Genomic DNA, 27643 nt, shown 5'->3' with positions numbered 1-27643 from the left:
GCTACTCGGAACTCAAAGAACAAATAAGCGCTAAGGGAATTCTTGTTCCCATGTGGTCAAATCTTCACTCAGCAGTTAGAATGGTTTTAAATGTCCAATGGAAACAGAAATTAAATCACGTCATTTCCCTGCTCCCATCCCTCCAATGGCTTCTCATCCCACTTAAAACAAAATTCAGTTTCCTACCAAGAAAAAGGGGGAAAAAACCCCCCCACTAAATCCCTACCTGTTCTGGTCTCTTTTCTAATTCATATCACTTTCTGCCTCCTTAATGCCACTAGAGTCACTTGCTCTTCTTGTTATTTCTCTAATATACAAAGTTTTTTTTTCCACCTCAGGGTATTTGTATTTGTTGATCCTTCTGTCTGAAAAGCTTTCCTCTGGATCTTCGCATAGTTTGCTCCCTGATTGCATTCAGGTCTCTGCTCACTTGTCCCCTCCTCAGAGGAGGCTTTCTGATGCTCCTCCTCTTACTTTCTGTCCCCTTACCCTGTTTAATTTTTCTTCACACTACTTATCATTTGTATTATATGTTCATATATTTATGTGCACTTGTTAATTACCCCCATTCGACTGTAAGGTCTGTGAGAGTAGGGCCTATATTCTACTTGTTCCTTGCTCTATCCCCAGTGCCTGATATGTACCTGATACATCACCAGTATGCAATAAATGTGTTGAATGAATGAATTTATGTCCATATGTCCTACAGTGCTCCTGGACATATACAACCAATATGATCCCTATGCGTATAACTCCAAAATTCATATTTTCAGCCATACGTTCCAGACTTACAACTCCACCTTTCTAGGGGACATCTTCAGATAGCTGTCCCACTACTACCACCAGATCAACATGTCCCAAATAATCCAAACCAGGTTCTTCTGGCCTCCAACTCTTTTCATTCCCTTTTCTTCATCCTCCACATTCAATCACCAGCAGCATCTGCTGAAGCCATGCTGTGCAGTGGATCTCACTTCCAGCCCTTCCTTTTAACAGCCCCATCTCGCTCCTTTAAGGCACGTTTTCCTCACCGCAACCAGGTCATAGAGATGGAAGGAGTCAACAAGGTTTTTCAGTCCAGATGTCTGCGAGTGTCCAAATCCTTTCTCTAGCCATTCTGACAACTGGTCATGCTTTGGGTTACTTCTTTGAATACTTTTGGTGATGCCGGCAGGGAATTATCTCATTGGACAGTTCTCATTGTTAGAAAATTCATCGTTATAATGAAATGAAATCATTTTACTTACACACAAGCACACAATAGCACTTCCTCCTGGAACATTACAGGTCTGAAAATGTGTGAAGACGAAGCTAATCCTCTGTGGCTTTACAATTCATCCCATTTCCCCGTCTGTCTCCCAGGAGGAGGGTTATACCTCATCCTTTTGAACTCAGCCGTGGTTGGGTAACTAGCTCTAGTCTATGGAAATTGAAAGTGATATGTATCACTTCTGGGTAGAAGCTTTGAGAAGCAGTTTAAACGATTCCTTTTCCCTCTACCATGAGACAAGCTAAGTTCTGGATTGAGGCTGCTCCATTAGTCTGGGTTCCAGAGTGAAGATGACATGAAGCAGAGCCCCAGCCAAACTGTGAGGGACCAGTAATATGAGCAAGGTGACTTGTATCACTTCAAGTTCTCGAAGTGACTGAAATGTGAAGGTCGATTGCTAAAACATAACCTATCTCACCCTAAGTTAGTCTGCCTTTTTTCTAACTCCTTTAATCATTTTTCGCAAGTTACGATTTTAGCCCCTCACCACACGTTTTTTGTCATTCCCCTGTGTAGGAGGTCTCATAGCTGGTATATTAAATTAAGGATATGCAGATTACGACCTGCTGAATGAGGAGACACAAGCCATCCACATGGGGTCAGCAGGTAGCTCCTTCAGCATCCGAGTTCTCACTTTATAGGGAAGTGAAAAACCCCGGGTCGTTTTGATTGAAAGCGCAATACACTCACACAAAAGAAGTAAAGTCACAAGATTTATTACTTACAGATCCCAGAAAATGCCCGCCGCAACCTCCCCCCGCGCCCCTGTCCCCCAAGAGCCAGGGGAAGGGCAGTCCTCTGTCCCAGGTCATGAATGAGCAGAAGGTAGAGAGCAGGGTAGCAAGCACTTATAAGGTGATTGAGGCAGAGGTCAGTAACTTTTCGCAGGCTCAACTCTGGTTAGTTTAAAAGGTGCCCCAGGAAAACCAAAGCAGCAACTTGTGGTGGGAATCCTAAACTCAGGTCCTTATCTAAATGTACAGACTCTGGGTGTAAGCATGGTTGTCGTGCTGTAAAATGCCCGGGAAGCGACTCAAAATAGCTGTCTTCTCATCACACTTCCTTAAAACATGGAGCCCAGATCTGAGCCCAGTACCCCAGGTGCAAATTCCACTAGTGCACAATTAGCGCTTTGACCTGGGAACTCCTCTGAAGAGACCCTAGAGTTGTTTTCACATTTGTTTCTTTGTGCTTTTACCATCAGCCGTGTCATGCTGTTAACTCACGTTGAGTATGTGTATCAATAATTAGAGCCAAAGACTTTTCCCACTAACCTCTCAACATTTACTTGGGAAACCGATATTTGGATCCTAGCTCAAGTAGACAGGGTAGCATTTAACAATTGTTACGTGATCTCTTAAAGACAAGTTAACGTTCTGTCTTTTGGCCCCGACCATGCTATTAATCTTTATCATCTCATGTATTGAGCGAAGGCAGCACCGACAGGACTGGGTGCGCTGTAAGACTGCTCTGCACGACTTCCAATCGTGCACGGCTGATCTCTGGCCCTAGATCCAAGAAGGCTCTTTTTCTGCGGGGCTCTGGAGGCGGGACCCCACTTCCCAACGCATGCGCTCTCGGATCCGTGGCTCCACACTTGCCGGGCGCGGGGTGAAGGAGAGCCCCCCCATATTCGCCCCCTCTGGCGCCGACACCCAATGGGCGGCTGCGGGCTTCTCAGGTGGGCGGGGCATACCCCAGGAATCGTCCCGGTTGGCCCGCGGCCCGGCGCGGCGTATGACGTCTCTCCGTCACTGTCACGTAGCGCTGTGGTTAAGGCGTGCCGTCCGCTCCCGGCCGGTGAAGGAGACTTGGAGACATCTGGGTCGCGCGGTTTGTGTCGGTGGTAGTCGCCGCCGCTGCAGCTGTTCTTACTGCCCTCAGTCCATGAGGAAGATGCTCGCCGCCGTCTCCCGCGTGTTGTCGGGCGCCGCCCAGAAGCCGGTGAGGCGGCTTGAGCGCCCCGGGGTGGGGGGCTGAGAAGGGGCCCAAGACCCGAGGACGCGTAGAGCGGGCGGGACCTCGGGGCACGCGATGTGGCACCGCTTAGGGAGCGGGGGGGCCGGCGCTCCGAGAGCCACAGGCCTTCGTTTTACCTTTAGCCGGTGCGCTCCATTCCGGGACCGGGAAAGAGTGGCTGCTCGGCCACCTGCGTAGACAGGGGACGGGGACACTCTACAAGGTCCGCGTGGAGGTCAGCCACGGCTCCCGGCGCGGGGCTAGGAGGCGTCTTCTAGAAGTGCCCATGCATTTATCGCAGACAAAAAAGGGGCCTCGGGCACCCTCGAGTCTCCAATTGACCCCCTTTTCTCGGCCCACTCATTTAAAATCTTCCTAACTGCGTTCCTCTTGAGCCAGAGGCCATATAGTATGTGAAAGAGCATGGAATCTGGAGACCGAGTGGCTCCCTCAAACACCAGCATCACCATTTACTAGCCCTGCGACCTCGGACAAAGTGTTTTTTTGTTTTTAAATTTCTTTAAATAGGCCTGTGCTCAATTTCCTCATTTCTAAAATAGAAGTAATAAATACTTAACTCGTGGGTTTTTTGTGAGGCTTAAACGAGTGACACGTGTGTAAAGTTTGCCAAATAGTGCATTGTAGGTGCCATTTGTGTAAAATACTATCATTTGAGTGCCCGGTTTGGTATACATGTGTTGAACACCTACGCTTGGCTCTGTGGAGGGTTCAGACAGGGTCAGGTTCCCGAGAAACAAACTTCTTCCCCTTTCCTCCCTTAACGTTGAGCTTTTCTTGGCAGTCAATTCCAGAGCAGTCTGGCAGAACACGGAGGAAACTGCCTTCCCTTACACACACACACACACACACACACACACACACACACACACACACAACACGGAGGAAACTGCCTTCCCTTTACACACACACACACACACACACACACACACACCACTCACTCACCACACTCACACTCTAGGGTAAAGGTAACCTAAAGAAAACTGCAGCGCTGCTGGAGAGGGTGGGGTTAGAGGTTAGCACTGTTTTCTGGCTCCAGTTTCCAGACGTGCCCAATGCCTAAACTTCTTTGTCCTCTAGGCACAGGGAAGTAGTGTTTCTTGGTATAACTGCAGACAAGCTTTGATTTGCACTTTTGGCTCTAGTAACTCCTCCAGGTCTTTGTGGTAACTCAGCTTAGTAAGGGTTAGTAAGAGATGGTCAAAAGGTAGGAAGTGTACCCCTCTAGGAATCCCACTGCTTTCTGGCGCTCATAATCTTTGACTTTACTTTCCTGCTCTCAATTACATAGAACTGTCTGTCATTTTTTTTATTGTTTCCACTTTAGGATGGAGAAATAACAATTTACCTGTTCTCAGTTACTATTGCCTGGATGGTTTTCAAGTTTTAAATCTTTCCAAAACTACAGTGTCTGTAGCTGTGCCTGGAAGATTATTTCTCGATACAAGAAATATTTCTGGCCCCACAAAATTATTTTTTATTTTTAAATTTATTTTTCAATTTTTTAGCTGACATACAATATTATATTAGTTTCAAGTATACAACAGTGATTAGACATTTATATACCTTAAAATGTGATCAAGAAAAGTTTAGTACTCTTTTGACATCATATATTGTTATTACAATATTATTGACTATATTCTCTATGCTGTACTTTATATTACCGTGACTATTTTTATAATTGCCAATTTGTACATCCCCCCTTCCCCTTTGTCACCCATTCCCCTCAAACCCCCTCCCATCTGGCAACCACAAATTCGTTCTCTGTATCTGAGTTTGTTTCTGTTTTGTTTATTTTGTTTTTTAGGTTCCACATATAAGTGAAATCATATGGTGTTTCTCTTTGACTTATTCCGCTTAGCATAATACCCTTTAGGTCAGAAGTGACAAGATTTCATTCCTTTTTATGGCTGAGTAATATTCCATTGTATATATGTACCACTTTTCTTTATTCGTTTGTCTATAAGTGGATACTTATGTTGCTTCTATATCTTGGCTATTGTAAGTAATGCTGTAATGGACATAGAGGTACATATAGCTTTTCAAATTAGTGTTTGGATTTCTGCAGATAAATACCCAGAAGTGGAATTGCTGGATCATAAGGTAGTTCTATTTTTAATTTTTTCAGTCACCTTCATACCGTTTTCCATAGTGGCTGCACCAGTTTGCAATCCCACCAACGGTGCAGGAGGATTCCCTTTTCTCCTCATCCTCGCCTGCACTTGTTTGTTGATTTATTGATGATAGCTTTTTGACAGGTGTGAGGTGATATCTCATTGTGGTTTTGATTTGCATTTCTCTGATGTTTAGTGATGTTGCACATCTTTTCATGTGCCTGTTGGTCATCTGTATGTCCTCTTTGGAGAAATGTCTGTTCCATTTCTCTGCTCATTTTTTAATCGTATTTTTTTTCTTTTTTTGGTGGTGGTGGTAATGAGTTCCTTATCCATTTTGGATATTAATCCCTTATCGGACATTATCATTGGCAAATATCTTCTCTCCTTCAGTTGGTTTTGTCTTTTCATTTTGTTGATGCTTTCCTTCACTGCACAGAAACTTTTTAGTTCGATGTAATCCCATTTGTTTATTTTTTCTTTTGTTTCCCTCACCCAAGGGGATATATCAAAAAAAAAAATTGCTGAGAGCGATGTCACAGTTTACTACCAATGTTTTCCTCTAGAAGTTTTATGGTTTTGGATCTTACATTTAAGTCTTTAATCTGTTTTGAGTTTATTCTTGTATATGGTGTAAGAAAGTGGTCTAGTTTAATTTTTTTGCATGTATCTGTCCAGTTTTTCCAGCATCATTTATTGGATAGACTTTTTTTACCCCATTGTATATTCTTGTTTCCTTTGTCATAGTTTAATTGACCATGTAGGCGTGGATTTATTTCTGGGCTCCCTATTTAGTTCTATTGATCTTTGTGTCTTTTTCTGCCAGCACCATGCTATTTTGATTACTATAGCCTTGTATAGTTAGATATCAGGTAGCATGATACTTCCAACTTTGTTCTTTCTTCAGATCGCTTTGGCTCTTTGGGGCCTTCTATGATACCATATAGATTTTAGGATTATTTGTTCTAGTTCTGTGAAAAACAGCATTGGTATTTTGGTAGGGATTGCATTGAATCTGTAGATTGCTTTGGATACTGTTCTGTCAGGCTTGGGACCCCTTTTTGGGCACCATGACATGTGCTGAGGCCAGCTGCCACTTGTGCCGTGTTTATGGCTGCTTAGTTGAGGCTACGTTCCAAGCCAAGACTGGCTGCTGCTTCTGCCAGACTTGGGGCTACCTGATGGGAGTTATAATGCAAGTTAGGACAGGTCACCATTTGTGCTGGGCTTGGGGTAGTTTAGCAAGAGGTACAGGGCACACCAAGGCCAGCCACTGCTAATTTGGGTTTCATGGACCTTTGAGAGATTTTAGGAAAGTCCGCAGCTCTAGCCAAGGCAGGCTGCTTATGTGGAGGAGCCTTTGGAAGAGGCTCAGGCCTGGCGCTTGAGTTCGGTGGGTTCTCAGGGAATCACCAGGGCTGGGCAAACGGTGTTAGCCAGGTTAATGGAGAGCTCAGATTTGGTGCTCTCCCTGTGCTGGACTGGCTGTGTGGGGTGAGGGCTCAACAAAGGAACAATGGCACCTGCCAGCGCTTCCTTCCCCAGCAAGAGCTGTCCAAACCCCTGATCTTCCAGCCCTCACCCTGAAGCTAGTCACTTTAGTCCCCTGTATGTGCCTGGTGCTTTTTGAGCTGCTGTCTTCGTGCTGGAGCCCAAAGCAAATTGAGTTTGTGAGTCTGTGTGTGGGCCCCTTAAGAGAGGAACACTTACGTCTCCAGCAGCCCTCTGTCTCATTTGGATGCAATTCCTAATAGTTTTCACAGCCAGATGGTCTAGGGACTCCTCTTCCCGGCACTGGAGCCCTGAGCTGGGGAGCCTGGTGTGGGGCTGGGACCCCTTGCTCCTCAGGGGCACCTCCGCAGCCGAGATATCCCTTCCAATTCTCGATCACCAAACTGTGGTGATCAAGGTTTGGGACCTGCCCGTTCTGCATCTCTGCCCTTCCAGTAGTCAACACGGCTTCTTCTTTATATCCTTAGTTATAGGACTTCTGTTCAGCTAGTCTTCAGGTGCCTCTCAATGATGGTGGTTCTATAATTTCGTTGTAATTTTGATTTGGTCATGAGAGGAGGTGGGCACAGCACTTACTTACTCCGCCATCATGACCACAAGTCTAAAACAATTTTCTTAACTGCCAAAAATAACATGTCTGTTTCATGATTGCCAAATATAACGTTTTGTTTGTCACCTTGCTCCTCTCATCTCTACTTCTTCCCAAATTTCTCAATTTTCTTCACTTAGATATGTTAATGAATTCTGTCTACCTCTAACTTAACCGAAGCATTTTTTTTTCTAGTATTTAAGCGTTTTTCCTCCAGCAACACCATTGTCTTGCTGGGTTTAGTAGATAATGGTATATTGATGGTTGAAGCATTAAGTAGATAATAGCTTTCTGCTGGTAGGCTTGTATACTTGGAGGTACACTTAGGTCAATCTTAACCCTTCTCACCAAGATCAAGTCCAGCACTAGAAGCTGGATGGCTGTACGAACATATCAAAAGTACTTTTTGTGGGATCTGAAGAATGTGCTTCAAGTCTCCATGAAAAGAAGTCATGTCGGTTTACACATTTGTGTGTGAAAACATGACAGAATTGGCTAAAATAGTACATTAACACTAATTAATTAAATGTTTGTGGTCTAACCTGGACCATAGCCATCCCATAGAATACTTTTGGTGCAAGCAGGTATGTTTGATTGTAAGAGTGAAAAGGAAACATTTTTCCCAACTTTTTACCCCACCCTCAAGCACTGACAGCTACTCAGACATCAAGAAGGAAACACTGTTGCAGAGAACCTCTCTCCCTTCTGCGGGAGCTACCCAAGATAGAGGCTGTTCAAATTATAAACCGTCCTTCAAGTCTGTTGTTTTTAAGTCAGCGCTAGGTATCTTTGGTACATTTCTCACTAACATATTTATTTCATGCTTTGAGTAGTTGAAAATATTTTTCTTATCGATCCATTTCATAGAAAAATGGTTTTCCTGAAATAAAGATTGAATCATAGTTTTTTATTTGACGAGTAATTCTGAAACTGAAGCTTTAGCTTGCTCGGTATATCTGTTTATGATGAAGACTAGCATAAATAAACAAAGCCCACAGATTATCAGTCTCTTTAGCTTGGCCATTAACTTCATTATATTCTCACTGTAATTTCTTTGAAAACAAAGTGACTAAGTAGATTAGTTTGGTTTTTGCATCCATTCTCTTCCTGCTGTTTGCTGTCCCATGGGGTAACCATCGTGTTTTATTAGCCAAAGCATGGAGTCACTTTGGAAGACAAGATCTCAACGCACTGAACAGAATAGAAGATAAGCCCATGAATATGTTGAGGCTTATTCAAGTTCCAGGACTGCATCCTGATAACTGAGTAATAATAATAATTACTTTTAAAATAACTGACAATAAAAGTACTGATATATTTGTATATTTTGGTCTTTCAAGGCAAGCAGAGTGCTGGTGGCATCCCGTAATTTTGCAAACGATGCTACATTTGAAATTAAGGTAAGAGATATTTTACTTTGTGTTAATTTTCCCACCAGTACACTTTGATATACAGTTTTACCTTGGGAATAGAACATTTTGATATGCTTTTTCACCATTTTCTTCCCAACGTTCTAGAATCAGAGGTTCAAATAAGTTTAGCAAAAATTTGAATTTACACTTAGCAACTTGCTGGTGTTTCATGGTGTGTATGTGGGTGGGGGGAGGTGAAGTAAAAAACATTAGACTTACTCCAAAGTTTAGAATGTGATTTGGTAAAACATTTGAATGGGAAGATTCTTAGAATGCTTCTTTGAAAGTTTGGCTTTTAACCTATAACCCGCTTGACTTCTAGGGGCTTTCAGTGAAAGTCGTCTTAGAAAGATTTTCTTCCTTCAAAACCCTATCCCATTGCAGTGAGCTTTATGATGTAAGGAGTCAGAAGCAATATGCAGCATTTCTGATGTGCTCCTGTGGGTTTTTTGAGTGAAATATTATTTGTGATGGAGTTAGATCTTAGAATGGGTTGGCATTGTTTATAATGTAGTAACTGGAAGGTAACTGATTTTCAGAAGTGTGATCTCCACCGGCTGGAAGAGGGCCCTCCTGTCACAACAGTGCTCACCAGAGAGGATGGGCTCAAATACTACAGGACGATGCAGACTGTTCGCCGAATGGAGTTAAAGGCAGATCAGCTGTATAAACAGAAAATCATTCGTGGTTTCTGTCACTTGTGTGACGGTCAAGTGAGTGATAATTTTGTAATAAAACTGTTTTTAGGAATTTAAGTGTGGTTTGTGTCTTTAACCCTGCCTTATGCATCCAAAGGATTCCAGGCTGGTATTTTAGAATAAAAATGAGAATGCTGAGACCCGCTATGAAGCTTATGCTAAAGAATTTATTCATGCATCACATTGCTGATTTCCTATGCCTTTATGGCATTGTGATCATCATTATTGGGTATACTTTTGGGGGAAAGGGTTTGTTTTTCTTTTTTGTTTGTTTGTTTTGTTGGTTTAGACCAAAGGTTATAAATTCAGATGCCTACAGGGGCCAGCTAGGCAGACTAAATGAGTGAAGAAGGCCAGCTATACAAAAAATAGACTGACTGGCGGTGACAGGGACTGGTGGTGAACTGGGATAGGCAGGTCCCACCTGTAGATTATGTCATGATTTCGTTCCAGTCAGTGGTGCTGTATAGAAATATGGAGCTAATGCTTCCTGTTGTTTGTTTCTTCAAGATAAGACAGAAGTCTTGATTTTCATGATATTCTCAGTATTTTAATGTTGACATCTGATTCAGGATTTTTCCCCCCCAAATTACTGTACAGGCTAAAGGAAACAGCACATCTATGGATTGTCAGTTTATGGCTTCTGGCTTGGGCCTTACTCTTCACTCTGTTTCTGATTAAAAAAAAAAATTAGAGCTACTTTCTATAGTTACTAATGAAGAGTTCGACTAGGCCAAATGTTTGATAATGGTCTAGGAAGGCTTTTTTCTAGAAATGTGTATTGTATTGACTCATCACTGCTTCTTCCTTTAATGCAGGAAGCTTGTTGTGTGGGCCTGGAGGCTGGCATAAATCCCACAGATCATCTGATCACAGCCTATCGAGCTCATGGCTTTACCTTTACTCGTGGGCTTTCTGTCCGAGAAATTCTCACAGAGCTTACAGGTTTGCTATTGATTTACAAAAGGGGAAATTAGTGAATTAAGTTTTCAAATCTCTCCTATGTAGTCAGCAGTAATATAATGGCTGTATGTAGAGCCAGAGGGGTGTTAGAGTCAGGGAGATCATATCATAAATGATATAAATGTCTAACCAATATACTATATACTCAACTAACAATTAAATAAAACACTAAAAAAAATAAAAATAAATAAAAGGTTTTCTGGACCTTTGCCTTAACCCAAAGCAGGTCCCATGGGAATGGGAAGACAGCACAGCCAAGGGGAAAAAAAAGACACTAACCGTTATAAGTTAATATTAAAACCTTTCTGAGTTAAAAAAAAAAAACCTCTTTAGGAGCTGTTATTTCTATTATGCTTTTAAGTAAACCGACCAATTTTGAGGTCATCTGGCTCCTCAGGTGTAAGTTTTAAAAGGTTAGCTCTATAAAATCAGAATTACTTTTATAATTACTCAGACATGCCAGCAGAAATCTAGCAGCCACAGAAAATAAATTGAGTAGAAGCATTTCGTGGTATGCAATTTAAATTCTAGGAATCTTCTTAATATCCCTTTGTCTTTGTCCCCTTTGACTCTTGAACTGTTTAGTGTGCCAGTGTAGGAGATAAAGGAAGATGTTTGTAACTGGCGGAAAAAAAAAAAAGTCCAAGGCACCACACCAACATCCAAAGGAAACAATGATTAGAGAGCTGGAAAAATTGGAAAGGTCAAGGACACGAGACTGGTCTGACCTTCATTACAAAAGGACCTGGAGACGAGGGATATGTGTTTGCATAGAGGGGCAGGTGTTTATACAGTTGAATCGGCCTCTGAGTTCTAATGGTTGAGCCTCTTGAGTAAATGCTTGGGATATGGTTTTGTTTTGTGTATTTGATTTTTGATGCATATATACATGTGCTGTCATTTCTAGGGCGAAGAGGAGGTTGTGCTAAAGGCAAAGGTGGATCAATGCATATGTATGCCAAGAACTTCTACGGAGGCAATGGCATCGTTGGAGCTCAGGTAGTCGAGGATAAGGATTGCATGCTTTTCTAGATTTGGCCCTGGCCTGTGTCTTTACAATAGTTCATACCCCAGAGGACTTCCCTCTGTTGTATTTTAGTACTTTAGGGGCTTAGTGTGCTTAAAAGACCTATTGCTTCATAGCCTACCATTTGATCACTTAATAGATTTGGACCATGATTTAAAATTTTTCCTTTTTCGTATTTATGTTTTGTAAGTAAGCAAGAGCCTCCAGCAGTGGAGCTATACCTTCAGCTTTTTATTTATATTTACATTAATTGCTTTGTCACATCCACTTTGCCCTGCCGCTGCCTGCTGGAGACAGGGCTCATGCCAGATGAGGACGGGCAGGTGATCAGGATCTCAGGGCCTAGTTAGAATCCAAAGCCAACTTCTATGGATATGGAGTCTATCTTGTTCTCATGATTTAGTGAATTATGAAGAAGTAACAGCATAAAACCATATCTAGATTGTTTGGTTTACTTTCTAATATATCGAGATTCTACAGTATGCTTTTTTTAAACCTAGGTTTCATTTTTAGAATTAGTAATTGAATCTTTGCGTGCAGAAAGGTTATTGCTTAAATGGTTGCAATGCAGCATAACAATTATTCTTCTTTACTGGTTTGTTTATAATATTGGTGGAATAAGCAGAGATAGGGTTGGCGTAGAGAGAGTTTGTAGCAACAGTATAATTTCTATCTCAATTTCTGGCCAGGAGTTAAAATTCAGAGCATTAATTTCTCCCCTCATAGATTTCTGTGGTTCCTTTCTTGATTGTCCTTAATATTAGGTGCCCCTGGGAGCTGGGATTGCTCTGGCCTGTAAGTATAATGGAAAAGATGAAGTCTGTTTGACTTTATATGGCGATGGTGCTGCTAATCAGGTGAGTAATTGTCTCAACTTTCTAATAATGTATAGAGTTTTATTTTCAAAGTGTTATACATTCATAGGTTAGTTTGTAAAGAAGTATGTTACTTATTAGTTGAACTAGCCATTCATATGGCAAGCTCAATTTTAGTTTTATGGCCAGATTAGAGATTTGCCTCTTGGCACATTTTACAAGTGCTTTATGGGGGCACGCTCCTGAGGGAGCTCTCCTTAGCTCTGTCTACCTCAGCGCTTCCCAAACTGTGGCGAAGGATCTTTTTCTGTTTTAACCTCTCGTAAACCAATTCTTAAACGAGTACTGTAATGTCCAGACTCAGTGTCTTCAGTGCCTTGGCATTGTCAAACTCCTCTCGTGGTCTCTGAGCTCTGACTCTGCCCTTCTTGTTTCATGGTCCGAGTCATTACCAGTCTGTGGATGACACTCTTGAGGACCTGCTGTGGATGCTGATGCTCATTGCTGGTTTGCTCTGGGTACCCAGTGGGTCTCATAGAACTTAGAACAAACATAAAACTAAGTATCACGTGTTTTTACATGGTGATCTTTTCCCTGGTGCGGTCTGTACTACTCTGCTTTGACCTCACAGAAATAAGAGGTGATGTTTTGTCACTTCCCTTAGTTGCAAAAGAGATGATGCTTGCTGCTTCACTCTCCTTCTTCCTGCCAGCACACACACTCTTTTCCTGAAAAGCTTGGTTATAGAAGATGAGGCTTTTTATCTTTTTATGAAAGCTTTCTCTGCCACGTAGAGCAGTAGCTGTTAAGATGATGAAGTCTAGAGAAAAAGAGCAAAATGAAACCACTTGAACTTTTTATACACACTTCCAGGGTCAGATATTCGAAGCTTACAATATGGCAGCCTTGTGGAAATTACCTTGTATTTTCATCTGTGAAAATAACCGCTATGGGATGGGAACATCTGTTGAGAGAGCAGCAGCCAGCACTGATTACTACAAGAGAGGTGACTTCATTCCTGGGCTGAGGGTAAGGACACCTGTCACAGGGCCGGGGCTATACCCTCATGGCTCGATACTTCTGTGTGTGCCCTTGATAGTCGCAGACAAATTGAAGAGTTATGTTTTCTTAGTGCAGGAACAGGTCAGGTAGAATTAAAATGGTTTTAGGTTGGTGATTTACGCTTTGCTCCCTTTCCCATGCATTAACAGGTGGATGGAATGGATGTCCTGTGTGTCCGGGAGGCGACGAAGTTTGCAGCTGCCCATTGTAGATCTGGAAAGGTAAGCCTTCTCTTAGGCCTCTAGGCAGGAGGTTTCTAATGATGGTTATCTCAAAGTTGAAAGAATGCCTCCCCCATGTCCGTCGTAGCTATTCAGGGGTAGCTGTTAATGTGTATAAGATAGAAGCAGAGGCCAGTCAAGTGAATCAGGTCCCTTCATAAATAGTGTTGTCTTGGTATCTTACCTCCTGGGAACATTCCATGTTGCCCCCATGTGGGGTAAACCTTTTCTTCCAGTGCTTCCTCAGCATCTTGCTTCTGTCTTCATCGTGACAATCTGTTTTGCCTTTTGGTTTGGTTATGTGTCTCCAACCCCCGTTAAGTATAAGCCCCGTAAATGAACAGATTGGGGACTCCCACAGTGCTCAGCACAGAACTTTGCTTATATAGTAGACATTCAGTATAACTTTGTCTTCTATAAGTTAAATGTTATGGTTAAAGTATATAATTGCAGTCTTGGTGTTTCAGTCCTAAGAATCTTAACCTTTCAGTTTTAGCAGTAGAGTGAGATTGGCCTGAAAAGAGGCTTACGTGCCATCGGAGCTAGTGGAAAGATGTTTTTCTCCCTAGATCAGTGTTCCACAGCTCAGAAAGCATGCCCCTGAGGTTTGCCTTTTAGCGACTTCCCCTGGGTTTGTTTGGCCAGTAATGCAAATAAAATTCGGCTAGCGGGATGAAACTAGGAGAAAGGGGATGAAGCAGGGAAGGAAATCCAGAGCAGTTAAACAAGAGGAATAAAATGGAGTACGACTAAGATGGCAGGTTGATGCTAGTAGGCTCAGCAGTCTGTATCAGGACTTCAGGACTAGGAGGAGCCCAGGCCCTGGGTGATGGATACCATTCCTCTCTCCCCTAGTTCTGAAAGAATATGTGGGGTCCAACCATACATGGAAACGGGATCAGTGGTTTATAGCATGTGTTGAGCTTCCTAGCCTGACCAAAGCCTGATCTTGGAATTAAGGGAGGGTCTGGAAACCCCCTTATCACCAGCCCCTTAGCCCAACCCACTGTGCTTCCACATGGCTGCTGGATTACATAACTGGATAGGTGACTGAGGGGTTGACGTGTGTCAGGTAATACATGCAGTACTTTTTATGTATTATTTAATTGGCACAACTCTGAGCTCGGTTATTACTGTTTTGCCCATTTCGCAGGATGAGGAAACCGAGACACAAAGCAGTTAAGGGTACATAGCTACCATATATACAGCCATATTGGAACCCAAGCATTTGGACTCAGAATCCCTCTTTTCAACTACTACACCAAACTGCCCAGGGATTCTAGGTCCACCCTCCTTCCTCTGTGTTCAAAGTTGTCTTCTAGAAGTGAGCTAATGCAGCATGAGCAAGCTACCTGGTGGTAGCTGGGCTAGCCAGACTCTCAGCAGTCACTGGGTTACGAATCAGGTCTTCAGTGCATGCCAACTTCCTGTTACACACTAGCCAGATTTGTGTGAAGCAGGATTGGTCGCCAGCCTCTGTGAAACTGAAATGGGTATGAGGTGGAAATTCACCTACCTAGCCTCTCTTTAGTTCTCCCATCCTTCTGCACTTTCCAGCACAGATAGAGGTTTGCTTTTAATCTGTTAGAATTTGTATTAGCATTTTTCTCTAGAGTTTTAAAAGGATCAGAGTGCTTGTAGGTCATTTCATCTGTGACTGGGGGGAAAGACTAGCCTATTAACCCTAAAGATAAAAGCCATGCCCTCTCCTGCTACCATACCTGCTTTCAAATAGATTTTTCTTCCTTAAAGCTGTTTTTATAGGATTATGTATCAAATGCAATGCTGCTGAAATAGACGATTCTTTAATATTAATGGGCCGTATAGCATGCTGAATGCCTTTTTGATTCAAAACAAGCTGCGGCAGGTTGCTTTTATTAGGTTCCTGTTAAAAATGATGAAACATGCAATAAATCGATATTAGAAATGAGAACAGATAAGTCAACTAATAAATTCTTGACAACTCAGCTGATTTATAGAAGGTCTGATGAGTATCTTTGATCCTGAAAGGTGTACATTCGAGGCTGTGGATTGGTGTGCTGTGCTTGTCATCTCACCTACTGTCCTTTGGGTTCTGTTTTAGGGGCCCATACTGATGGAGCTGCAGACTTACCGTTACCATGGACACAGCATGAGTGATCCTGGAGTCAGGTATGGTCATGGGAAATCTGTGGTGGTAGGCTTTGAGTGGTGCTACTCACATGGAAAAATAAAGCACTTCAATATTTGCTTTTGAAGCCAGACACCAGTAGGCTTCATGCATTGCATTAGTTGGCATCAGGTAGTTGATTCCTGGTCTGAAAGCAGTGCCTCCCACTAAACTGGTTTCAATACAGAAAGCCTTCTGAAAATCCCTACTATGTATAGTATCTACATGTTAGCATGAGCAGCAATAAGAAAATTAAATTGCGGAGGGGAATTTTACCATAAAGCAGGTCTGATGGTAGAGTAGTATACTGGGGGGCACTTAACTTTTGTAGGCATTGCCCCAGATTTCTTCATGGTACATTCCTCCCGCAGAGGCAGAATTTGAAAATGTTCTGGCTGGCATGGAGCAAGGCCAACTGGCACATGGGATATTCAGTATTTTACAATAGAGCAGTCACAAAAGGACAGGTTACACTAGAAGATAGGAGTTTTACTTGTCACTTTTTAACTCTTTGATGTAATGCTGCAGTTCCAGAGTGCGACACAAGATTTAGTCAAGCCATAACAAGCCTTTGAGTGTAGAATAGCGTTCTAAGGGAATATGTTTTATTATAAAGAACAACTTATATGGAAAAATGCACTTTGTGTATTTCTATTTTCAAAAAATGGTAGAGCCCTTGCTTTTAGTGTTATTTCAAATAATGTGTGGGACGAGGATGTATTATAGATTTAAGAACTGGAAAACCTGCTATCCAGGTTTTTGCTGGCCACATTTCTCTGGGGTCTTAAGGAAGAAAGGCAAGGCACATTTATATCCTGTTTGATGTTCTGCTGCCTCAAGGTCTGTGGTTATCACCATACAAGAACCATCTCCACTGTCCCCACACACGTGAAATGTAGCAGCTCAAAAGGATGGGACATTTGGCACCGAAAGAGGCTCTACCACTTCATACCCTACATCTAGATCAAAGCAGCAAATAAAAACTTGGCCCCTGTTGTCAGAATGCCAGAGAAGCCAGGTGAATTGCCAGTGTAGAATTTTTGATGAAAGATATAAGCAGCTCTTACAGAACGTTAGGCTTTCTTATACTTTGAAAGTGTAATTCTGCCATTCCCTCAGTGACATAGGTGCTGACGTGCTCCTTTATCTCAGAAACGTACTCCCGTGTTTCACAGAATTATTTTTGCTCAAACTGGAAGTGTTCTTACCTACTTCTAACTATGTTTCCCTCCCTCTAGTTATCGTACACGAGAAGAAATTCAGGAAGTAAGAAGTAAGAGCGACCCTATCATGCTCCTCAAGGATAGAATGGTGAACAACAATCTTGCCAGTGTCGAAGAATTAAAGGTACCATTACTCTCGGCGGTTTAAAGGCGGGCTCTCCTTTCTGAGCAGTTTTTCTCTACACAAAACGCTGCCACTCCTAATGGGAAAGTATGTAGGACCATGGGGACATTCAGTCATATTGACAAAGCCTTTAAACCCCTCAAGAACACAGTTCTTTTTCCTAGAAACAGACTTCAGATTTTTCATAAATGTTCCCTCACCAGGGTATGTGTATATCTTTTTTTAAAAGTTGATGTCCGTACTCCAAAATATTCCTGGGTAGATCATTCATTGTGTCATTTAGTTAAAAAAAAATAACAATTTTGAAAATAGGGGCTATTAAGTACTTCTGTTACTAGCAGACTATTAGCAATAGGCTCTGGGTAGACAAGTTGGTACCTAAGCTGCTCATTCAAAATTCTCTTGAACTGTAATCTGATTTTTAGGAAATTGACGTTGAAGTGAGGAAAGAAATCGAAGATGCCGCCCAGTTTGCCACATCTGATCCTGAACCACCTTTGGAAGAACTAGGCTATCACATCTACTCCAACGATCCACCTTTTGAAGTTCGGGGTGCAAATCAGTGGATCAAGTTTAAGTCCGTCAGTTAATGAGAGGCTACACATAATGGATGACTACACCTTCAGTGGGCTATTGATAGCAACTGTAAGGAATGCTTATTCTCAACTTAGGTAGATTAAGATAGTAATTGCATGCAGTTTATACAGTGTTGCATTAAAAGATAGTGCACACTTAAGTATTTCATGTGAATGTTAAAGGTTATTTGAGATTTGTATAGGTCTAAAATAGGTAATTACAGTTTGTGCAACCTTCCTTCAAATTATTTCCTAAAACAGTTCTATTTGAGTGAGTTGTATACTCTTAACAAGTCCTTGTATGCCTGTGCAACTCTGCCACCTGTCATACTCGCATTACCCCACAGCTAATACTGTATGTGCGTGTCGGTGCTAAAGTCTCGTCACACTGATCATTTCAAAACATTTATTAATTATAGCCAGGACAATTCCATTTTTGAATACGCCATCTGCTCCTTGCAGTTGTAACCACTCTATAAGCTCTTTACCCTAGATGTCAAAATTAGGGTTCACAATCACTGTTCTCACAATACAGTTCTAGTCACGTATAAAACATTGATGAATAACAGGTTCAAAAAAAAAATAGTAATGCTTAACAACAAAGATATTGGCTCCTTGCTCCCTCTGTTCCCCTGGCTTGGCTTAGCTGACTGGTTAAGCTTCATCTTCGGTGGCTGGGGTCCCCCGAGCCCGTCGTCTGTACTGGGAGACTGCGGCCCAGAGCCTGCAGAGGAGGCCGCCGCTACAAAACAACAACACAGCCATCTTTAGAGTCAGAAAGAGACTTAAAAGCAACACTCCAGAATACTTCTTCAGGAGCTCTTATGGCAGAAAGTATATCATTCTAGGCTTGTCAAGAGTTGCCGTCTAGTCTTAAAAGGCTTACCTTAAATAGAAATATGTTCTCTTCGTGGGGGGGAGATGACACTTGTGCCCCAGCAGGAGTGGGACATGGCCTTAGAGGCATGTACAGGAGTACTGGTGGGTCTGTTTAGAGCAGGCCGTTTAAGATGATGTGGGGACAAGGACGCAGATTGCAATTTAAAAAGAGGGTGCGGGAGAGCTATTCTGTTTTACCTTCCTACTTTTCCCACCAGGGCTTCAGCTTCCGTCACCTCTGGGCTTTTCCCAACTTTAACCTGGGAAAGCTCCAGAGTTTGGAGCTTTCTGACGAAGCCATAGGAGAATGTACCAGCCCGTTGTTTTCTACTACTTTATTTAAAAGCATAATCACATACAAAAAGTTATTTTCTACTATACAAAGTGTTTTGAGGCTATTCTTACCGTAGTCTGAGGTGTCTTAGATCTTCCTTAGTGATGTCATTGAGAATATCAGAAAGTGTATAACCCTCTTCAATAATCTGAAACAAAGAAATATATAGGAGCTAAGCGGCTTGGTAATAATAGCAGAGGAATGGTTTTCTTTTTGGTTATGAATTTACCTTTTCAATTGCATTTGCATCTGCTCCTTGCAGTTGTAACCACTCTATAAGCTCTTTATCCGTTTTCTTCCAACGAAGGGATATTGGGGTCTCTGTAATGATTAGAAATTTGTTATATATTGATGTGTAACAGTAAAACTCTTCACAAGTAACAAATTGGTTGAAATAAACTTCCAGAAGATAAATGTGGCATGAAAAGGAAATGAATTCAGTGTGTCTCAGATCGAACACACATACATTGCACACTGATCCACAGTTCTTGGATTCACACCCCAGAAATTCAGATAACCTTATCTATGACCTTTAGTTTAGAATGCTTATTCTCATCTTTAAAATGCTTATTCCCTTCCTTAAAATGCCTTTTCTAAGGAATCACATCCTTAACTGCACTGGAAATAGGTTTTTGAGATTTTTGTGTCAGAGCTTATCCATACCGCATTCCAAGAGGTAGCTGTCGCCCGTTAGTAAGTGGCACAAAAGGAACAAGATAGGTTTACTGAAGTATAATTTATGTAGTAAACTTTTTTTTAGGCATGGAGCACTATATGAACTTTGACGAGCACAGTCATGTGACCACAGTGCAACAAGTACAGAAGTTTCCATCACCCCCAAAAGTTCTGGTGGTCTTTTATAATCACCTGCCCCACTCATTGTGATTTGATTTCTGTACCTACACTTTTGCCTTTAACAGTGTATAAATATTCTATATTTATGGAATCATAGTATGTAGCCTTTGAATCTGGCTGCTTTCACTTAGCATAATGCATCTGCGATTCATCTATGTTTTTGAATGTACCAGCAGTTCCTTTTTATTATTGATTAGTATTCCAGAATCTTCTGGATTCCTCACTGGTTCAATAGAGAGTAACGTCAACTGTGTCAAGGCTGACTAGAATTTTAGCAACGTTTTAAATGATCTCACACACGTGTAAGAGCAAGTGGAAAGTTACTCACCATTCAATTTGCTTTCTGACTCAAGGTGATCCAATTCTTGAGTTTTCTGTTCTAAGGTTTCCCGTAGGAAATTCTGGTACTCTCTCTCTTTTTGAACTAGGTTTTCCAAAAGTCTGGTTTAAAAAAAAAGAGCCATCATCTGGAGAGAGTCTAGCACCATTTAATTCAACTCAAACATTTTTTCAACATTAGAGATTGAAAAAAAACAAAAAAAAAAAAACAACTTAATGGTCAGTCTGGTTTCTTCAAAGTTCCGTGATTAGGTTTCAGCCTGTACATGGGCACCTTCCTTTGTCTCAAAATGTCATGAACCAAAAGATAATTCGATGGAAATCAGCCAGAAGGATAATCTAACAATTTCAAGTTGTCTCCCTAAGTCAGGTCAAATCACTGAAATTAGTGGTCAGGCTCTTCCTTCCCAGGGGATGAAGCCGAGAAAGATGCTCCTTATAGAACAGCTGGAGGAAAGGAGGGAGGAGGGAAAAGGTGCTGATCTGAAGGTGGGAGGAACACTACTGCTAACCTTCCAGAACCCAGGACTGTACTGAATGGCCTCACAGGCACTGGTCTCACACACATCAAGACAGACCAGTGACCCTCAGTCAATGTCACTTCAGGTGGTAGGTGTCATCCTCACACTCCGCCCAACAACAGCTAAGCCACCTCCATATCACAAGGACAGGCGTGCTGCTTTGTAGGGACTGCACGTTTGTCAGCCATTTGCAGTCAGGTGCTGGCTATTTAATTATTAATTCTACTGAGACTGGAAGATAACATACTAGCAACAGTGAAGAATAACCTTTGAACTCATATATAATATTTTATGAATTTGATTATAAACTTTACCAGAAAAACATTTTAAAGTGGCTAAGTATTACTATCAATTTTCAGTTATATTTTAAAAACTTTAAAAATTTTGCCACCACTACCAGTTAATGAGAAACCCAGGTCTTTCTAAAAAGAAACGATTAGATTTGCCTAAGATCCCTCCTCACTCCCAGAGATTCCCAGGGGTGTATACAACTTTTCTTCCAAAACATGAACACCTGGCACCTTATCTCCCTCCCGTTTCATATTAATCAGCTTTACCAATTCTCATATGGCAACAAGGCATCATTTGGAACCAGTACCAACCAGTTTGCTGTAGCTGTGGCTTATACTTTACATAAGCCCATTGATTATGTGCTTCCCCAGAGCTAACAGGAATCGTTTATTCCTCTAACAAATATTTTTGAGCACCTATTATATACCAGGAAGTGAACAAAACAGACCAGCTCTTGGGAGAATCTCACGGCACTGCCAAGGTCCCCTGGCTGGGAAGGCAGTCCACGAATGCCCACGTAGGGATCATGACAAATCATGAGATTTAAAGAGGAGAGGGCAAACTTTCTTGGGGCCAGGGTTATGGAATACAAACTATCAACAAAGTGCTAACCAATCCCCAACTTGGCTACTTCTGCAGGGGCGGGGTGCAGATGTCCACTGCTGGACCTGCTGGACTCAGGCCATGCCAGGGGCTCCATTTGCTAAAAAGACCCAGAAAACTCTCATATGCTGCTGCCTTTAGTGTGGCCTGTGGCAAGGTACTGTATCTCTCTGATTCCCAATATTAAAGAAAGGGAGGCATTTAGTTCAAACGGTGAGAATACCCCTTTGCCCAGTTCCTTGGTGAAGATGCTTTTCTGAGACCTGGGTGAGGTACCAACAACTAAACCCATTGCCTGCTGGTCTAAGTCACTGTCTCACCCCTGCTGACCTGTTGGTCTCCTGCTTGAGCCTCCCCAGCTTGAGGCTCAGGTGCTGCTGGTAGAGCTGCTGAAGCCGGACCTCCTGGACAAGTGCTACTGTTGGTCTGTTCCCTCCGTATCTCGCATGTGCTTCGCTTCTGGGCGGGTCTGCTGGGGGAGAGTCCTCCTTCATCTCACCTGGGTCCTTATCCCCCTCTTCGGTCTCTGAGCCGGGCTCAGAGTGAGTTTGGAGCTCTGAGAAATCACAGAAGAAAGGACCACAGTTCAACAATATCAGGGCCTCATGTAGCTTGTGTCCCATGCCAGCAAATAAGGCTATTCAGGAGGCTGACCTGGTCATTGCAATGCTCTATCCAGGGACTTCTGACTTTATAAATGGAGAGACTATTTCACTCAGTTCTCTCTGTATGCAAAGATGATCACCCCCAGTTTACAGGTGAGAAAACTGAGGCTTAAAGATATTAAGTTAGTTAGCTAAGGACAGTTTTAAAGAGGCACAGCTAGGATTCCAACCTGGCCTGTGTTCTTTTACTGCAGAAAGTTGCCTGCTTGGAGTGGGGAGTAATACAGATCTGAGATGAATGAGCCTCTCTGGAAGCTGAGCCTGGGCTCCAGTGCATTCAAGGGAGCAGGCGGAAGACAGGGAGAGAGTAAAGTCAAGAGAAGAAGTGGCAGTGTCAACACAAGTGTTGCAAACCTCCCTTCATAGAAAGAAGTCACCATAGAAGGAGAATCAACTTCTGTACTAAGCTGTTGTAACACAGAGTCAACAAAAGCCAAAGGTTTCTATAGCTACCACATGGTGATTCTGAGAGAGGACACCAAGCCATTAAATCATCAACCAACAGCAGGTGTTTCTGAGCACACCGGAGGAGGTGCTGGAGGGTCATGCTCCCTTTCAGATCAGCAGTTTAGTTTACATGCAATCTGGGCTCTGCCCAGAGGGTGTAGAAATACAGCATCGGGAGAAATTCTTAGAATCACAGAATCTTAGTCCCAAAGGGTCTGTCACAGCATTACTTTATTGTAGAGAAGCATACAGCCAAAATGGGAATGAGAAAGCAACAACTGTTGAGTGCATTTCTGATCTCTATAGCCTGAAGGTGACCTTGACCAAGAAGCAGGCACTTACCTGGGATGAGAATGGTGACTGCAGCCTGCACCGCTTGACGGATGATGTTGTCCATCGCAAACATCCAGTGGGGTCTAATTAAGTGGGTTCTCAAAATTTTATTCACCTAAAAAAATCACAAAAATCAATTTCTGGCCCACTGTACTTCTAAGAAATATGAGCTCTTACTAATTTGCTTCTACTCTGAGATAAAGTGTTAATCATGCTACTCTGGATTTCTACGCTAAGTTCCTTCTGGACTGAGTCTCCAAGCTGGCCTTAAGCCATGCCTGGGGTCCAGGAGATGGGTACAGTGAGCAGATCTACCTGAACTGGCCCTCTCTGTTGCTTATTCAACGAACACTTACTAAGCGCCTATGAAACCTCAGGCTCTGTGTTGGTGGCTTGGGACACATGGTCTTAGACCTGGAGCAACTCACATCTGTTTGGGGAGACACAAACTGGCGGATGCCACTTGTTCCCTAATCCTATATTCCTGCTCTTCATGGCCAAATGCAGTCGGCCTGTTCACCTGCACTTGCGTATTCAATGTTTAAAAGGAACTGCTGAAACTTGGGATTCAGGTATAAACAGGTGAGCAGAGATGGGCACTGTGGGAGAAGATGGTAACTGAACTCCAGGGGTTTGGCCATGAGCTGCTTCAGTGGGCATCCTGCCTTCTGGCACGTTCTCTAGAGCCAGATGGAATACTTACGGCATCTTGAAATCCAAACAGTACCAGGTGAATCTGATTGATGGACGAGCTGTCAAAGTCCAGGTCCACCTTTAGCTCTGATATTGTGGATGCCATCACCCTGTGCTCCGGGGAGCGGATGAAATCCCTCAGGATCCCAATTATTTGCTTGATGTGGCCAATTGAGAGGTGCAACTCTCCAGAACTCTGATCACAAACACATATACACACAAATTACATTTACTGAGTAAGTCAGGAAGGGAAAATTCAAGAACTATTGTTCCAATCTACGTTTAGATTCTCCATTATGCATTTGCTAAAGGAACTGAGGATACCTCAGGTGACACAGGGTCTATGTTCCTGAAACTCAATCTTTCCTGTCAGAGGGTTTTGTGGCCTCGTCGTCTCGCTGGCCCACACATACTGTCACAACTAAGCCCCTCTAGGATGGTTCTGTCATCCTGTTTAACCTTGGATGGCTACTCCCTTGAACGGGCCTTGTCAGAAAGAACAGAGTAGGGCAGTGGTCTCTTCCTAAAAGGCACTTTCCCTATCCGAAATAAGTTAAAACTCCAATATTTTCACCCATAACCTTTCTCCCCAAAGTGGCTGTTCTCCCAGCGTCAGGCAAAGGCTGGGAGCCCCTGGGCTTTGTGCTGCCATTTGGCTGGTTTCCACCAGGGGGCAGCACTGCCCCATCCATGCCTAGATTCACTGCAGTGTTCTGCAAAGACTTTCAGCGAAGTCTTTTTCTTTGTATTTTCTTTTGTAGTGTTGGAGAAGGGAAGGACGTTGGGAAATACTTATGGTGATTATTGTAACCGTGCAAATGTTCCAAGGTAGCAGGAATCTTGGTCCCGTTGGATCTGTTCGGGGACCTGGACATTAACACCTCCCCCTATTGCCCCAAGCCTGTACCTGGGCCACGTACTCCCGCAGGTTGGAAGCCACCTGGTTCTGCTCCTCCCAAAGGATTCTGCAGAGGCTAGCACGGCGCTCACTGTCCTTGCGCAGCAGGAAGAATCCCAGGTACCTGTCGGAGTTGACTGTGCTCCGCTCTTCTGAGGCCAGGCTCTCATCTGGAACACTGTGGACAAACACAGGCGACAACAGGTACCTGAGCAAAGCCTCCAAGCTAGGACTTCATGGGGGAGGGGCTAAGAGGTGACTCCTTTGCAGCCCTGCCCTCAAGGAGATGAAATTGCAGGAGGCAGGCTGAGGGAAGAGGGATGCAGTGTGTTTTCTAATCCCGTAGTACCAGTGTTGGGAGAGGAAGGAGGGACAGGGAAGGGAGATGGGACAGGGAAGGGAGATGGGACGGGGAAGGGAGATGCGGGAGAACAGAGAGGGGAACCGATGAGCGAACACAATGCCCTCCTCGCGCACTGCTGGCAGCCCATCGCCCTGACCAAGCAGAAAGGAAGCAAAAGCCCTTCACAACCACCTGGTTTTGACCTGGGAGGTATTTTGCCTCTGGGAATGAGCATTCCTCACAGGCCTACAGTTGACCATGGGGCTGGCTGTACCTGAACAGGTCACTGAGTCCGTCCTTGGGCTCATCAGCATTTTTCAAGAAAGAGTAGGACTGGAAGTCTGAGGCCGGGGAAACAGACCTGAGTTCGCTGCTGTCCAAAGGATCATCCAACAAGGGCAGGGACAGGATGGGGTCCTCGGCACCCTCTGCGTGGGGGCAGAATGGAAGGGCTCAGAGAGGGAAGATGGAGGCTGAGAGAGGGAGGTGGGGGGCTTCGAGGTGGGGAGAGTCAGAGAAGGAGGGGAGGCTAAGAGAGAACTCATGCTGTGCTGCTCTAACTGGTGCATGTAAACACCCAGGGATCCTGGTGAAACATAGCTTCTGCTTCAGCGGGTCTGGAATGGGCTGAGGCTCTGCATTTCTTACCAGTCTGCAGGAAAACGCTGACATAGACACGCTCTGGGAGCAAGATGCTGAGGAGCTCTGTCCTGCCTTCTGACTCCATCCACATCAGGGAAAAGTGAACAAATGGCTTCTTTTTCAGGAACCACTCTTAGGTCACTGCCAGTTGGACTACCATAGAGGGGTCACTTGTCTACAGAGGCCTGCCAGACAGTAGCCACAGGCAAACTTCCCTGACACGCCCTTTAATCAACGTCAGGAGCATCCCAGGGGGACAGGCCAGGCTCCAAAAATGAAGCGCCAGGCACTGCAGGTGGGGAAGACACAAAACCCGAGCTAGGCCAGGGCCCCTCTCTGCCTCATGCCACAGCACAACCCCGCAAAAGTGAGGAAAGACTTAAACAAAGCTACAGGCGGGCGGGGCACTTGCCTGTGGGGCTCCTGTGCACCTCCATTGTGAAAATGAATGACATTCATTGGTTGGGTTTTGATAACCCAAAACTGCTGCACCCACTCCCCTGCAGTCCCCGCCTCCCACACCACAAAAATGGATGCCATGTGGAAAGTTCAGGACTCTAGAGAGCTGGAACTCTTTGGGCAGCAGAGGAGCCTGGGGCCTGGGGGTCACCCAGCTGTCCTGGTAGGCCTCACCTGATAACCTGGAAGCAATTCGGCTCTTCTTGCCCTTGTTCACCTGCCTTAAGAAACCTTCTCTGAGTAGGGCAGCAGCGGTGATACGTTTTTGGGGGTCAGGCTCAAAACAGGATAGAATGAAGGATCTGGCTGCCAATGAAAGCTTGCTGGGAATATCAGGGTGGATCTTAAAGAACCCCACCTGCATTTGAGAGAAAGATGACTGGTGTGAAATTGAGGCCTCAGGCGAATCTGGGTATACATGCCTTCACCACAAAGCTACTACACCTGCCATCCTTTGAGGGGCTGGGGATGGAGCATAATGACAGCTTTAGTGACCCTTACCGTGATTAAGCCCCTGCTGGCCTGTTGGGACTTTGCTTTTCCCAACAGACTGTGGGGGAAGCATTGCTGGGAGAGGTCCAGAGCCTGGGCCTTAAGAGGCTTTGGGGCTTCTGCTCCAGTTCCCTTGGAACCCTAAGACCACCATGCAGGGAGGATGCCAAGGGTGAAAGGCCATGTGGGCAAGGTCCTCTGAGAGCATCCTGCTCCAGCCAAGCCAGCACACGAGTGGAAGAGCCAACAGTCAGCCCACAGAATTGTGGGAAATAAAGTGATTGTTTTCAGCCTCTAAAGTTTTGGGGTGGCTTATTACACAAAAGATAACTGAGATGAGGCTGGGACCACAGTCTGCAGCAGGATGCTCTGAAAGTGTTCGAAGGCATCTGTGCTCTGTTTCCTGATATACAGGGTCCCCAAAGGATGCCCCACTCACCTCAGTGTCTATGCATTCACAGCCCAAATCCCCCACCCCCTCCAGCTGCAAACCACGTGCAGGCCAAACCTGGAGGCTGGTACCTCACGGCCCATAGCCTCATCCCCATGGGGTACAACAGGCCGAGGGAGGGGCACTGCCCTTTCCTCTTCAGGTTCCTGCTACAATTTCTGCTTCGGCTCCCACTTCTGGCCAGTTCACCATTGTCCTGCTAAAGGCTCTCTGTCCCTGTGACCTGGAGGGGAGCAGGAGTTGGGGCTGAGTTGTCACGTGTCACTGTGACATGACAATGCTTCCACAGGTCCTGCTTGTCCATCTTGCATAACTCCTGCATAACTGTGACAATGAGGGGTGGCTCTCTCCTTAGGAATTCTTATCTTAAAGTCCACAGTCTTCCCCACATCTTTTCTGAGCCTACCCAACAAGCCTTGGGTAGAAGCCCTCTGGCTTCCAGATACACCCCAGTCCCAGCTCCTTGGCACCCCTGAAGACTGGCCCGGCCTCCCTTGCCCCCTTAAGCGAAATCTGGTTGCTGCAGAGAGCAAAGCACAAGCCTTCTGACTTCACATCCCCAAGTCCCTTGACTCAGGGGCACGAAAGACAGCTCAAGAGTTTGGGATGGGGGAGGGGGAGATGGGAAGCTGCTAGTTAGCAGGCATAAAGTCTCAGTTAAGCCGGA

At 44.0% G+C, this 27643-nt stretch overlaps 2 protein-coding genes across 3 annotated transcripts in view; one reads left to right on the top strand and one right to left on the bottom strand.

Moving 5' to 3' along the window:
* Positions 1-3004: 3004 nt before the first annotated feature.
* PDHA1 (pyruvate dehydrogenase E1 subunit alpha 1) lies at positions 3005-19371 on the top strand. The gene is made up of 11 exons (XM_039852232.1): positions 3005-3214; positions 8803-8862; positions 9414-9587; positions 10391-10517; positions 11443-11534; positions 12327-12419; positions 13251-13406; positions 13589-13660; positions 15744-15811; positions 17048-17156; positions 17582-19371. Exons 1-11 carry the CDS (start codon positions 3008-3010, stop codon positions 17744-17746), a joined length of 1323 nt encoding a protein of 440 aa, XP_039708166.1. The 5' UTR covers positions 3005-3007; the 3' UTR covers positions 17747-19371.
* MAP3K15 (mitogen-activated protein kinase kinase kinase 15) overlaps positions 18124-27643 on the bottom strand; it is an 86275-nt gene continuing 76755 nt past the window's right edge. The window contains exons 20-29 of one of the 2 annotated variants that reach the window (XM_039852230.1): positions 26208-26391; positions 25207-25360; positions 24599-24767; positions 23702-23887; positions 23008-23113; positions 21884-22109; positions 20128-20240; positions 19174-19265; positions 19016-19092; positions 18124-18473 (exon numbers count right to left, since the gene is read on the bottom strand). In XM_039852230.1, the coding sequence (XP_039708164.1) occupies positions 18386-18473; positions 19016-19092; positions 19174-19265; positions 20128-20240; positions 21884-22109; positions 23008-23113; positions 23702-23887; positions 24599-24767; positions 25207-25360; positions 26208-26391 (1395 nt within the window). In that variant the 3' untranslated portion in view covers positions 18124-18385. The remainder of the gene's footprint in view (positions 18474-19015; positions 19093-19173; positions 19266-20127; positions 20241-21883; positions 22110-23007; positions 23114-23701; positions 23888-24598; positions 24768-25206; positions 25361-26207; positions 26392-27643) is intronic. The other variant, XM_039852231.1, reaches the window with a different exon arrangement.

This window comes from Pteropus medius, unplaced genomic scaffold, assembly GCF_902729225.1.
Source record: "Pteropus medius unplaced genomic scaffold, Ma_sr-lr_union100, whole genome shotgun sequence".
Classification (NCBI taxonomy): Eukaryota; Metazoa; Chordata; class Mammalia; order Chiroptera; family Pteropodidae; genus Pteropus; species Pteropus medius.
This window is presented reverse-complemented; position numbering and strand designations above follow the sequence as displayed.